Source organism: Lacerta agilis, chromosome 6 (assembly GCF_009819535.1).
Source record: "Lacerta agilis isolate rLacAgi1 chromosome 6, rLacAgi1.pri, whole genome shotgun sequence".
Classification (NCBI taxonomy): Eukaryota; Metazoa; Chordata; class Lepidosauria; order Squamata; family Lacertidae; genus Lacerta; species Lacerta agilis.
The window spans coordinates 40,522,368-40,535,174 of record NC_046317.1 but is presented as its reverse complement, the minus strand read 5'-3'; the positions used below and the strand labels follow the sequence as shown (position 1 = coordinate 40,535,174).

Below are 12,807 nucleotides of genomic sequence, written 5' to 3'. Positions count from 1 at the left end.
CCCCACAACAAACACTCTGTGAGGTGAGTGGGGCTGAGACTTCAAAGAAGTGTGAATAGCCCAAGGTCACCCAGCAGCTGCATGTGGAGAAGCGGAGACACGAACCCGGTTCACCAGATTACGAGTCTACTGCTCTTAACCACTACATCACACTGGAAGAGGACTGGACTAGAGTCAGCTTTTCATTCAACCTGCTCTTCCTATAGAATATAGCAGGGGTGGCCAACTCACAGTTAGAAACTGGCAGTGATCTACCCCCTTTTGGGGGGGTTCGGCTCAAAGTTGTTGAGCTTTTTTATGGGCTGCAGGGCTAAAATGTTTAGTTTTTTTAAGGGGAGCCAAAGTTCTTGGGCTTCTGGAATACAGGTTATTAGTTAGGCTTTTTATTATTAATTGTGTGTTTTTTGTTTGTTGGTTTGTATATTTATTTGTTTTGTTTGTTTGTTTGTGTATGTATGATTATGTGCTTATGCTGTTGAAAAATGAATAAAACAAAAAACAAAAACAAAAGATTAAAAATACATTATAACACCAGTCATTAAAAACTTCCCTGCCTTCAAATGCATTCTAAAAGTCAGATAGACAACTAACCCAGAATGCGGCAGCTAGACTGGTGACTGGAAGTGGCTGCCGAGACCACATAACACCAGTCCAGTTCTTGGGCTTCTTTGGAGGGAGCCAGTGATCTACCAGTGATCTACCACAGACGTCCAGTGATCTACCGGTAGATCACGATCTACCTGTTGGACGTGCCTGGAATATAGTATCTGATTAGTGATTAATTCTTAATGAATGATTTAAGGGAGCAATACTCCCCATAAATGGAAGGGGCTGGAGAAATGGGTTCTTTACTTACTTAACATATTAGTATTTTTAAAAAGTAGACACAGCTACTTTCTCAGCAACCTATGCTCATGCTGTGTAGCACAATAATGTCGCGTGAAATTTGTCACATGAAATATAGGCAGAACTGCACCAAGCATAGTCTGGTTTACAGGAATACTCTCCAGTCCTATTTGGGTGAAAGAAATGCCACCAAGTTAGTATTGTCATGCGGATATCAGTTTGGAAGGAAAATTTCAAATGTTGTGATGTATCATGAGAAGACAACCAAAGGACCCCTTACTAGATGTGAAGGTATGACACGTAACAGGTTGAGAGGAATGCAATGTGCAGCTGCAGCAGGCAGCACTCTTTCCCCAACAGTAACAATTCATCAACTGCTCCTGCAGTCATTAAATCCCATACAAAGGAAAGGGAACCCCTGCATTTTTCCTAAAGTCACAGCTAATTGTGTCAACATAGTCAAGAAATAATGATAATAAAAGTTCCAGCTAAACTTCTGCTTTGGTGAACTATTGCCCTAAATACCTATCTTTGCACTGGTTTTAGGAGAGTAGCTGTGGTAATCTGTTGCCAAAAACAAACAATTCTTTTCTCCTTAACAACATTGATTGTGGCACGAACTTCTGTAGACAAGCATCTACTACACGACATCACATGTGGTATGGGAATAGGCATACCATCACATTTGCTGTAATTTAGCAAGGAAGCTTTAGGGCTCAGCCAGAAACAAAAGCTTTGTTCTTTCCTTCATTAGCATTATTTAAAAACAACAACTGTTTTTTGAGTTTATTCATACATGCATATAATATTGTTGGCTCTAGGGTGGCCATGTGTCCTACTTTACAGAGGACTGTCCTCTAATTGAAGGGGTCCTCTATTCAAAGGGCTGACTGATCCTAATCTGGTTTAAAGATAAAGAACCATCAGGAAGCAGAGCAGGAGCCTTAAAGCTGCTCATCAAGAGTTAACAGACACCTAGACAGCAGAAGAAACAGAGGCTATCTGATTGCAGTCTTCTGCACCATGATGAAATGTACTTCTGTGCAGGTATGCATTTCATGCTAATCCATGTCCTCTTTGAGGGGGCAATACATTTATTCCTTATTCTTTTTCTTTTTTGGGGGCGACGTGCAAATAGCCACCCTAGTTTGAGCTGTGCATGAAACATACACAACACAACACAGCCACCATTTTTAACATGGTGGTAGTGGCCTCTGAAACCCTGAAGAGCCTGGAACAAACAAATTTAAACAACAGTCTTTGCCTCTAGGAGATTGCTCAATATCTAAACTCAGCTGAGGCAACCTTCACTAAACCTTTGCCCATGTAACTGCAACGAATGGGGACGAGAAAGAGGCCCTTTTCAGCAGGTGTGCCTAAGCTACAGAATTAATTCCCAACTTGACATCTTCTAACTCCTTCCTTGGTGCACATGCATTGGCCATGCCCCATATGACATGTGACTGGGATCAATCTGAAGCTGGCTCTACACACAGGAATGCATGCATGTAACCCCCTGCTCTCAGACTAATGGTGATCATGTGTTGCCCAGAGAGCAGGGCTATTGCACACACCAGTATCTAAGTGGAGCTAGCCTATACATGCATAAGAGCCCTATCACATGTTCATTCTGACCATCTAAAGAAGAGGGCTACAATTAGGGAAGGAGGCAATGTATAGTCAATTGATCTAAGCAGCCACTAGCCTTTTGGGGCCTGTGAGCAGATTTCAGATTTTAGGGAAGTGGCCTATTCCCTCCACTGTGCCACTCCACTCCCAGGTAGACGTATGTAGCCTACACATCTTTGGGTAAACAGTCAGATCCAGCAGAATGAAAATGGATCCTGTTCAAGAAACACCCCCCCCCCAAAAAAAAAAAACTTTCAACTTAAAGCTTACAGTGGTACATATAACACAATTTTTAAAAGCAAAAAAAATCTGGTGCTTACCAACACCACAGAAAACAATGATCTAAGACAAGAATCATCAAATGGTTTTTACATAGGATGACAACAAAGCCACCAACATATCACAGAACACACTTGTGGACATAGGGCAGACATTCATGTACAGTACTTGCTTTTCTTCTTAAAGCAGCACACAGTTAAGCTATACAACTCTGTAGCACAGGAGGCGATGAAGGCCACCAACTTAGATGGCTTTAAAAGACAACTGGACAAATTTAAGGAGGAGAAAGCTATCAATGACTACCAGCCATGGGGGTTATGCTCTGCCTCCACAACTGGAGGTAGTAATGCTTCTGAATACCAATTGCTGGAGACACCAGAAGGGGGGGGGGGACTGCTCTTGTGCTCAGATCCTGCTTGAGGGGTTCTGGCTGGCCACTATGAGAACAGTATGGGGTACTGGAATGATCCAGCAGGCTTTACTTATGTTTGAAGTAGACTAATGTTCCTTTACATCAAGGATGGGAAACCTCTGGGCCTATATATCCTGTCCTGCTCTTGAGAATCTCCATTGAACACATGCCTCTCCCCAAGTGATAGCCCCTCTCTCCAAGGAAAGTTACAGCTGTCTCTGGGCCCTTCTCCACACACATCTTTGAATGCTTTTACAAGGCCAGAATGTGTCCTTGAACTATAATGCCTCTTTCTTGCCTTGATTGTGTGTACAGAAGCCTCTGACTTTTGCGTGGCTGGAATATAGTTTACCATACAAAGGTAAACGTCGCATCTCCTGTTTTGCCCACTTTTGCCTCTGGCCCCACACACCACTTGCACAGAGGCCTTCAGAGGTAGCCCATAAGAGAACACAACATTAGGGCTGGGAAAGGTTTCTAACTCCTGTTTTACAGTAACAATATTTTGGCAAGATTAAATATTAGAGAAATATTATTAGAGAAATATTAGAGAATTTAGCTCATACAGAAAATAAACTGCTGAGAGTTAGTGTTGTACTGTGACTGATGAAAGTGCCTTTTTAAAAATTAAAAAAGTGTGGTTGTTGTTTTTTAATGTGAGGTTCTACACAGCTGCAGTTTATCTAAGTTCACCCCAAGAGCTCCCCTACAAAAACTGGGACAAACAGTGAAACAGAAAAGCACTTGCAGTAACCAGGGAGAAGCAGAACCAGCCATTTGTTTGATCTCAGTTGAACCTCCTGACTTCCTACACCAAACTGCTAAATAGGAGTTTCTCAGCCTTTTACCATAATGCCATTCATCTTTGCTCCAGGTCAGTGTAAGAAACCATATATTCGGACAGACTGCCATTGCCATGCCAAGGATGGTGACAATGTTGGCTTTCCTAGCAAGCATCTCTTAGACCAGGCCAGACCTGTTCCCTCCAAATATACAAAGCTATAGGTGCAGCACATACTCAGAAAATGCCAGAAAAGGAGATTATAATGAAACACACCATTTACAAAGCTGTGCTAATAAAACAATACTGGATTATTAATCTATTTTAATTTCACCCACGTCTTTGTTTTGATATTCCCTATATAAAGCAGACACCCATGTCAAAGTGTCATTGAATTACAAATAATATTTGGCACTCACTGTGAAAATGACTTGTTACTGATTTACTGTACCCTTTTGCAGGACTGTCTCTTAATGGATCATTCCCTACATCAAGAAAAGCAATGAAATTGAAAGAACATGGCAGTAAGTGGGAGGAAATCCACCTGTGTGTTTAATTTCCAACATGTCAGGTGGCCGAAAGGGGAATCACAAAGTATCTTGTGCACTTTAAGCAGAAACACGGGGCACAGGATGATCTTGCATTAACACATCTCCCAACTGGATAGCAACTGCAGCGAAGTTATTACATTGGTGGTCATTCCAACCTGCTGTTTAGATTAAATTGGTCATGTGCTTAGGGACATGACTTGGGTGACCAGCCCAATGCAAACAACACAATTGGGCAGAAGCAGTGGGGATGCAGGGGGACACATACACCTAAACATTTTGTGAATCTTTGTACTGTTGTCCATTTACTGTATTTATTTTTCCTGATTTGAACTATGAAATTGTGATTTTCTTGAGTCAAAATGAGAGTACCCCTAAACATTTTTTTTAGAAAAAAAGCACTGGACAGAACCAAAACATGAGCAAACTAGTAATCTATGCATGCGGGCCATAAGAAAACTGACCAAGATCCTACTTTTTCCAAACTCTGCCAGTTACAGGGGTGAATTATTAAGCAGAAACCCTTTGGGAATCACATCTCTGAAAAAAGCTAAATCCCATAGCAATCTTTAAAGATAAAGAACATGAACCAACCAAAGTAAACCACTTTAACATCCAACTGATGTCAGTGGAAGAGTTAATCTTAAATCTCATTCATTAAACTCAATGCAACAGAACGGGGTGGGGGAATGAAGTATATTCAGAACTGTCTTATCAGATTTAGAATCTTGACAGTGCAATCCTAGGCATGCCTACTCAGAAGTAAGTCCCAACGAGTTCAATGTGACTCCCAAGTAGGTGAAAATAAAGTGCATGTAATCATATGGTGGGACGCGGGTGGCGCTGTGGTCTAAACCACAGAGCCTAGGGCTTGCCAATCAGAAGGTCGAAAGTTCGAATCCCCACCACGGAGTGAGCTCCCGTTGCTTGGTCCCTGCTCCTGCCAACCTAGCAGTTCGAAAGCACGTCAAAGTGCAAGTAGATAAATAAGTACCGCTATGGCGGGAAGGTAAACGGCGTTTCCGTGCGCTGCTCTGGTTCGCCAGAAGCGGTTTAGTCATGCTTGCCACATGACCCGGAAGCTGTACACCAGCTCCCTCGGCCAGTAAAGCGAGATGAGCACCGCAATCCCAGAGTTGTCTGCGACTGGACCTAACGGTACCTTTACTTTTAATCATATGGTAAAATTGTGATGTGTGCTGGACATTTATGAACAAATTGTTTAAGTTTTATTCAAAGTACAACTTTAAGTACCTGTACCAGAATCAGAGATGAAAGTTTCTGCACCCTAAAGTAACTTTTGCTATGCTGCAAATAAGCAAAAAGAAAATGTTAGCATTATAGCAACGTTCTATTATTTGAGCTTAGAAATAGTTCCTTGACAGTTGTTATGCAGAAACAGAAGAAAATAAAGTTTTAGAGGACAAGTTTTGAATTCATGTCTGTACATTGCAATTAGCACCATTTCAGTGATAATTCAGAAAAAGCAAATATTTGGCTATTTTAAAAAATCATATTAGCTGTACGCTGGTGGGGAAAGACACTCCTCACCTGAATTATTAGAGGTTTATGCATAGCTGAGATAGTATAGTATATATATTTAAAGAATTATCCTACCAATAAGACCTATTGTAGTACAAAAAAATACTAACAAGACAATCTGCTATTATCAGACAGAGCCTATTACACACTTACCTTGCAGTAACTCCCATTGAACTCAATGGAGGTTACTTATGAGTAGACATGTATAGATAGGTTTGCACTGTGAAAATAGCTGTTTAAACAAAGGACATGAAACAGAAACAGCAAGAAAGCATTTCAATTGTCCCCACTATTTACAAATGAGTGCTGTAGAAGCCACAACATTAACTCAGCACATTCTTTGTTCAGTCAACAAGAGATATTGGAATCCTGAAGGTTTTTTATAATGCATAACAAAATCACTAGAAGCTGTAGAACCAAAGCACTCAAATCCCATTTTAAATATGTACAAACGTAGTAATCCATCTAAAAACACATATTAAAATAATATCCAAAGAATAAGCACAAACTCTGATGTGGTCAACTTGCAAAGTAGTGTACCAGGACTTGGAAGACCTAGATTCACATCCCACTTTAGGTCACCTGCAGATCTCAGATGCAAATCCTACTGAATTAAATAGGAATTAAATATGCATAGGGTGGTTGAAGAAGGCTTCAGTCTAGTTACACATACTTGGAAGTCAATGGAGTTTACACCTAAGTAAGGGTTATTATGACTGAAGTGCAGGTGACCTTGGGGAAGTCATTAATCCTTAACTTTGCAATCAGTAAAAATGAGAATGATTACCTAGCTATCCAAATAAGTCCTGAGAACTAGTAAAATATATCTGCAACAATATTACACAAAACAGTGATTTAAATGATTAATAAAGTCTAAAATGAATAAATTATTATGAAACAACCCTATATGATAAATTGTTATTAAATTAGGGATCTCAGAAAGTTATAAACCTACAGAACTATAATTAAGGCAATTCTGAGTTCATCATCGTTGTTCTTAAATCACATTTAAATACCTGACAAAATTAGAGCTACAGCAAGGGAAAGAAGTTTTAAACTTCCTACACTAGCTTGGGACACATTAGTTAAACCCTGATCCAAAAATACAATGCACTGTATATGTGGAGGAGGATTGCAGCTTGCCAAACAATGCCACATTTTTACCAGCTCAAAGACTAAGATTAAATATAGGTAGGTTTTTCTGTCTATTTATAAAGTGTCTATCTTTACAGCTGTCAACACATTTATTCAGAGTATTTAATTCCTTGCAGACATTCTCTGCAATTGTAGAACATCTCTACAAGCAGACATGAAAATGCATGTTTAATAAAATATTAAAAATTTAAAATACAGTAAATATGGACTTCAATCAAAAACTCAGACCCAAGTTGGTACAACAAGATCAGAACTTCCCTGCTCGGGTAGAACAGGCAATATCAACAAGCTCAGTGAGTTTCTGAAGATTTCCAAACATAATTAACAACTTTCTGATCCTCTGGAATGAGATCTTAACAGTACATTTTAATGTGTTGAAAATACTACAACTGACCTCTAATATTATTACTGGGTAGTGTTATAAACAAGTACCGGTAAGTTTTCTATTAATGTAATACTGTAATGGTTTCTTAAGATCCAACAAAAAAAGCAATTTCCATTGAGTTTTTATTCAAAAATGTTGATGTATACATGTGTGTCTGGCCATCGTAAGTTGGCTACTGTTCATAATTAGCCCAATTCATTGCAGGTTCACTTTGAAGTGAGTTCCATGGGACTTATGTACAACATGTAAGGTTGCCCAGAACAGCAACCTTGCACACATACTTATGTGTAACTTATTTCACTCATGTTCTTTAAAAGTCTCACTGATGATAATCATGCTAGTGAGTTTGTTTGGAACTAGGTTATCAATCATAAAATTCTACGTTCATTTTACAATTTATATTTTTGGCATTGTTAAGTGATATGTAGTATTACTAGTAAACATGTGCCCATTCAACTTTCTATGATAAAAGAAAATTAAATATACCTTGATTATTGTTTTTAAAAACATGCATTCATATGCAGAAAGACAGAAGTGAAAATATTTTTAAGAAAATTATTAAAGGTACACTTTTAGTAAGATACTGGGTTTTAGCCTTAACCTAGAAATAAAGATAAGTCCCTAGAAGTATGAGTACTATGTATATCTTTAAATGTTATACAGATACATACCCACTATACATACATAAGATCCCAATACCTATGAACAAGCATGGTACAAGAGAGCACCTTTTTTTTTCCTAATTATACTTTAAAAATATGTACAACAAATTTACATATTTCAGATTTGGACTTTATCCTATTTGGACTCAGAACAGGAAGTTGGTAAGGAAACTGCCTTATTAACTGAAATTATAAAGGAAGAATATCAAATATCACAAAAAATACACACAATGGATGAAGTCAAGCTCTTACAGAAGTACTACGTATCTCTTTGAAACTGGATGTTTTGAAAATCAATTTTAGCGGAAAGGGAATCAGTGGATTTTCTCATTCCAGATGTTTTTTCCACCCCTACCCCCTTCTTTAACATCTTTCCTCTCATATCCATGAGTGAAACAGGTATTGGCCCTTGGAATGTTGGCAGGCCCCTCATAATGAAAGCATCTTAGTCCCTGCCCATTGCAATTTATTATTAAAAGCTCACAGGGATAGTCAGAATGTATCGGGGAGATACAAACCTAAATAAAATTAAGACAAAACGAAGACATATGCATATTATCTGAGGTGTTTTTTTTCTTTGTGAAGCACAGAGATAAATGCCTTGTTTATAAGTGGAGGAGCTTTTTTCGTCTTATTTATTCCCCTTGAATTACTAAAAACTGGATACAATGGATAAACAGCCTCCAGTGTGTTGTTGCTGTTGTTGTTCCTTGTTATCCCACTGCTGTTTGAGATCAGGACTCACGTTTCCAGAGCTAAAATCTCCCCACAAAAGCACAGAAAGCAGAGAAACAGGGAGAAAAGGAACCATTTTAAAAATAATAATTTAAAAAAAGAGCGAGAAAGATTATGATCAGAATATGGCAGTGGTGGATGTGGTGGAATTTGAAATTTACCTGAAAATCAGCCAGTATCATTTCTCTATCCATGTTGGACGCCATTGCAGCCGGTAGTGTCCCCTCCTCCTATCTGAACTGTGCACCTGCAGGTTGCTGCTGGCGAGAACTGGGCTCCAGGGAGTTGGGGCTGGGGCGGGGGGTGGGGGGACGAGAGAGAAAGGGAGGCTAAGAGCTCATCTAAAACTCCAAACTCAGCCAAACCCCTCAAAGCCTCTCCCCAAATATCTCCCCTCTCCCAAAATCCACTGTCCCGGCTACTGGGGAGTTCGGGGAAGAGGGACTCCGGACCTGAAGGGTGCAAGGCAGCAGCCAGCCCTGCCTTTAAAAAAGGAGAGGAGACTCCAGAGCAGCTTCCTCCCTGCCTTGCAAGCGGCTGTCGCACATTTTGCCTGTCATTGAGGTCGCAAAGAGACGCTTTCCGGCCGCCACGTGACTCGTCCGTCTGTCAAATGCTCGCAAGTGGCCGCGCCGGGAGGGGGCGGGGAGGCCAGGAACTGGTTGTGTAAGGAGCTGCAAAATGAGCATTGCAAGGAGCAGCAGGGCAGATTGTACCGGGGGCGCCCTTTGCTCTGCACCGGGGAACTGGCCTAAAATGGTGCAGGGAAAGAAAGGAAAGGCTGGCGCGGGCTAATTTCCCCCTCCGCTGCCTCTTCCTTCTTCTTTTTGCTTTCTTTCAGAAGGGAAGAGGGCGGTGGAGGAGCTGCAAAGGTGACCTCGGCAAAAAGCTGCTGCTGGTGGAACTGCAGGCACAGGAGAGGAGGGCTTTCTGGTGAGCTTTCAGAGGAGCTGTCGTAAATTCACGTGCTCTGTGTCCCGTGCCACGGGGTTACTGTAGTGTAGGCCTTCTCCAGCAGAGAGAACGATGAAGACTCTATATCCGGAAATGCAACAGAAACTCCCAACAACCCAAGCCTATGCGTGTTTCTAGGAAGTAAGTAAAGGCTGCAACCCTGTTCCCAAGGAGCACCATTATTCCAGAAGCTAGTACAGTACGACTTCTAAGTAAAATTCAGTGGGGATTATTTCCAAGTAGGAAAGGTTGCAGCTTTTGGGAACGAGGGGGCGTTTTGTTCTTTTTGCTAAATGTGTAGAGAGCGCTTTATAAATTGTTAATCTCAGGGTGGCTTCAAAGGCCACGTCTTAACTAGAATGTGTAACGATTGCCACTTCTTTTTGATACAGTTTCTGTGCCTAGCCTGCATGCTGGACATGAATTCCGTAGGTGATGCTTTTCCCTGGCAATGCAAGCTGATGGGAACTTTACCTGTTGATTTTTTGTATGTTGTGTAGCTTATAAAGGAGCAGCAGCCCGTTCCTGAAAAAAGGTGGCAACTCAAGCTGAACATGTGTGAATTTAGCTGTACCAATCACTACCAAACATCATTCTAGCCACACCAATCTCTTGGTATCTTCTTCCTACAGGGGTGGATAACCACACCCATCTGTATCTTACAGATGGATCAACATGTATTGCATATATTGAATGAGTGTCAGATCTAAATTAATATTGAGACATCCACAGGATTACCATGCAGTGATTGTAAAGCACTAACACAAACTGCAGTGAAAAGGCAGTCATTCTCATCATAAACTGGCTGTATCTAGAATTTATATATTTTTTCCTACTTCAGCACTGTTTTTCTGGCCAGAACCAGAGTTAAAGAAGATACAACATTTTGATTCTGAAGTTTTGATCTGGCTGAATCTGAGGCCCTTCATGTGTCCCTTCCACACAAGGACTGGAAGGCTGCAACATGAGAACAGGCCTTTTCAGTGGTGGCTCTCCACTTGTGGAATGCTCTTCCCAACAATTGCCTAGCATCAGTGCTTTTGGGGGGGGCATATCCCTAAACATTTTGTGAATCTAAGTTTGGCCTCACTGAGGGGCAGTATTTCAATATGAGTAGGAAAATGAGAGTACCCCTAAACATTTTTTTAGGGGGGGGGGAAGCACTGTTTGGCACCATCATTACATATTTTTAGGTACCAGGCAAAAACATACCTTTTTCATCAGGCCTTTGGCTTTTATTTATCTGTGGCCTTTTTGCATGGGTGGGTTGTTTTTATCTGGCTTTTTAAAAATAAAATTGCCTTTCCAATTTTTTAAAACGCTACTTTTAATATGTGTGTATGCGTGTGTGTGTTTTGCTTAAAATATTGTAAGCTGCTTTGATTTGCTATGGCAAGACATTAAAAATAAAGGACTACTAAATTCCTGATATTCCCCAATTCAAGAGTGTGCTTTGGGTCGTTATGGTATTTGTTTTTTGATAGTTGCACTAAAGACTACTACTGTGACAATTCTCAAGAGGTGACTCAATATACCGCTAACCTAGCTTTAAGTTAGACTTTAATAGTGGTGACGGATAAAGGAATCGGAAAAAGGAGGAACAATATCTTAACCAAGCCCACAACCCATTTTCAATACCAGATCTCATGTCTGGAATGTATAAAGTGCCTTGGTGTGCACCATGTTACTAATTCCAGTACCCAGACATACTAAGAAACTATATGCAGGTTTAGTCAGAGGTAAGTCACACTGATGCTTGGAGCCATAGGCCCACTGCACCACAGTGGTTCTGGGGGAATTTAGTTACAAAAATCAAAACCTGTTGATTCTGTGAAGCTTACTTTTACCTAAGTGTGCTAACATAGCTTTGCACTGCAAACCTAAATGAATTAACGGAGCTGGACCATAAAGAAGGCTGATCGCCGAAGAATTGATGCTTTTGAATTATGGTGCTGGAGGAGACTCTTGAGAGTCCCATGGACTGCAAGAAGATCAAACCTATCCATTCTCAAAGAAATCAGCCCTGAGTGCTCACTAGAAGGACAGATCCTGCAGTTGAGGCTCCAGTACTTTGGCCACCTCATGAGAAGAGAAGACTCCCTGGAAAAGACCCTGATGTTGGGAAAGATGGAGGGCACAAGGAGAAGGGGACGACAGAGGATGAGGTGGTTGGACAGTGTTCTCGAAGCTACTAACATGAGTTTGGCCAAACTGCGAGAGGCAGTGAAGGATAGGCGTGCCTGGCGTGCTCTGGTCCATGGGGTCACGAAGAGTCGGACACGACTGAACGACTGAACAACAACAACTGTAGATTTCTTTGATATATTTAAGTTTAAATAATTGTGGATTTCATTAGTTGATTGTGCCCAATGTCTTCCTGATATAGCTGGTGCTTCTGTCAAGGCTCTTGTCCTACTGTTGAATGGTGAGATGCATAGAGTCATTGACACAATCACTCCTGATTGCACTCAGTGTTGCTGTAGATTGCCTTGGTGTTCTAGTGACCTGCATATGATGAAACAGGAGCGTTGGTGGCTAGAGCACAGGTGGCATAAGACTCGGTCTGAACCTGACTGAAAACAGATGAGACTACAGATGAGACTTACTTCTCTGTCATCAGTGCATCTGCAAGTAGCCATCCAGCAGAGCTTTTCCAAGGGGTGAATTTTGCTAGTTTGCCTCACTGAAAAAGTGGGACATGTATGCATGAGTATGCCAGTTTATACACTAATTCAGATTATACTACCCATTTTCCAATTGTTGCTCCTTTAATTTCATTGCTAAATGACAGCTCACCTTTTGGATGGTGATGAAAGCATCTTATTATTTCACATCTATTTCCTGACAGCTTTCAGTGAGACCTGGATTTACCTGCCTAG

General features: G+C 40.8%; 1 protein-coding gene across 1 annotated transcript in view; it reads right to left on the bottom strand.

The window, feature by feature from the left end:
* Positions 1–9,555, bottom strand: part of FAF1 (Fas associated factor 1) — a 173,149-nt gene extending 163,594 nt beyond the window's left edge. The window contains exon 1 of the mRNA XM_033152173.1: positions 9,136–9,555. Within this exon, the coding sequence (XP_033008064.1) occupies positions 9,136–9,180 (45 nt within the window). The 5' untranslated portion in view covers positions 9,181–9,555. The remainder of the gene's footprint in view (positions 1–9,135) is intronic.
* Between the last annotated feature and the right edge of the window lie 3,252 nt (positions 9,556–12,807).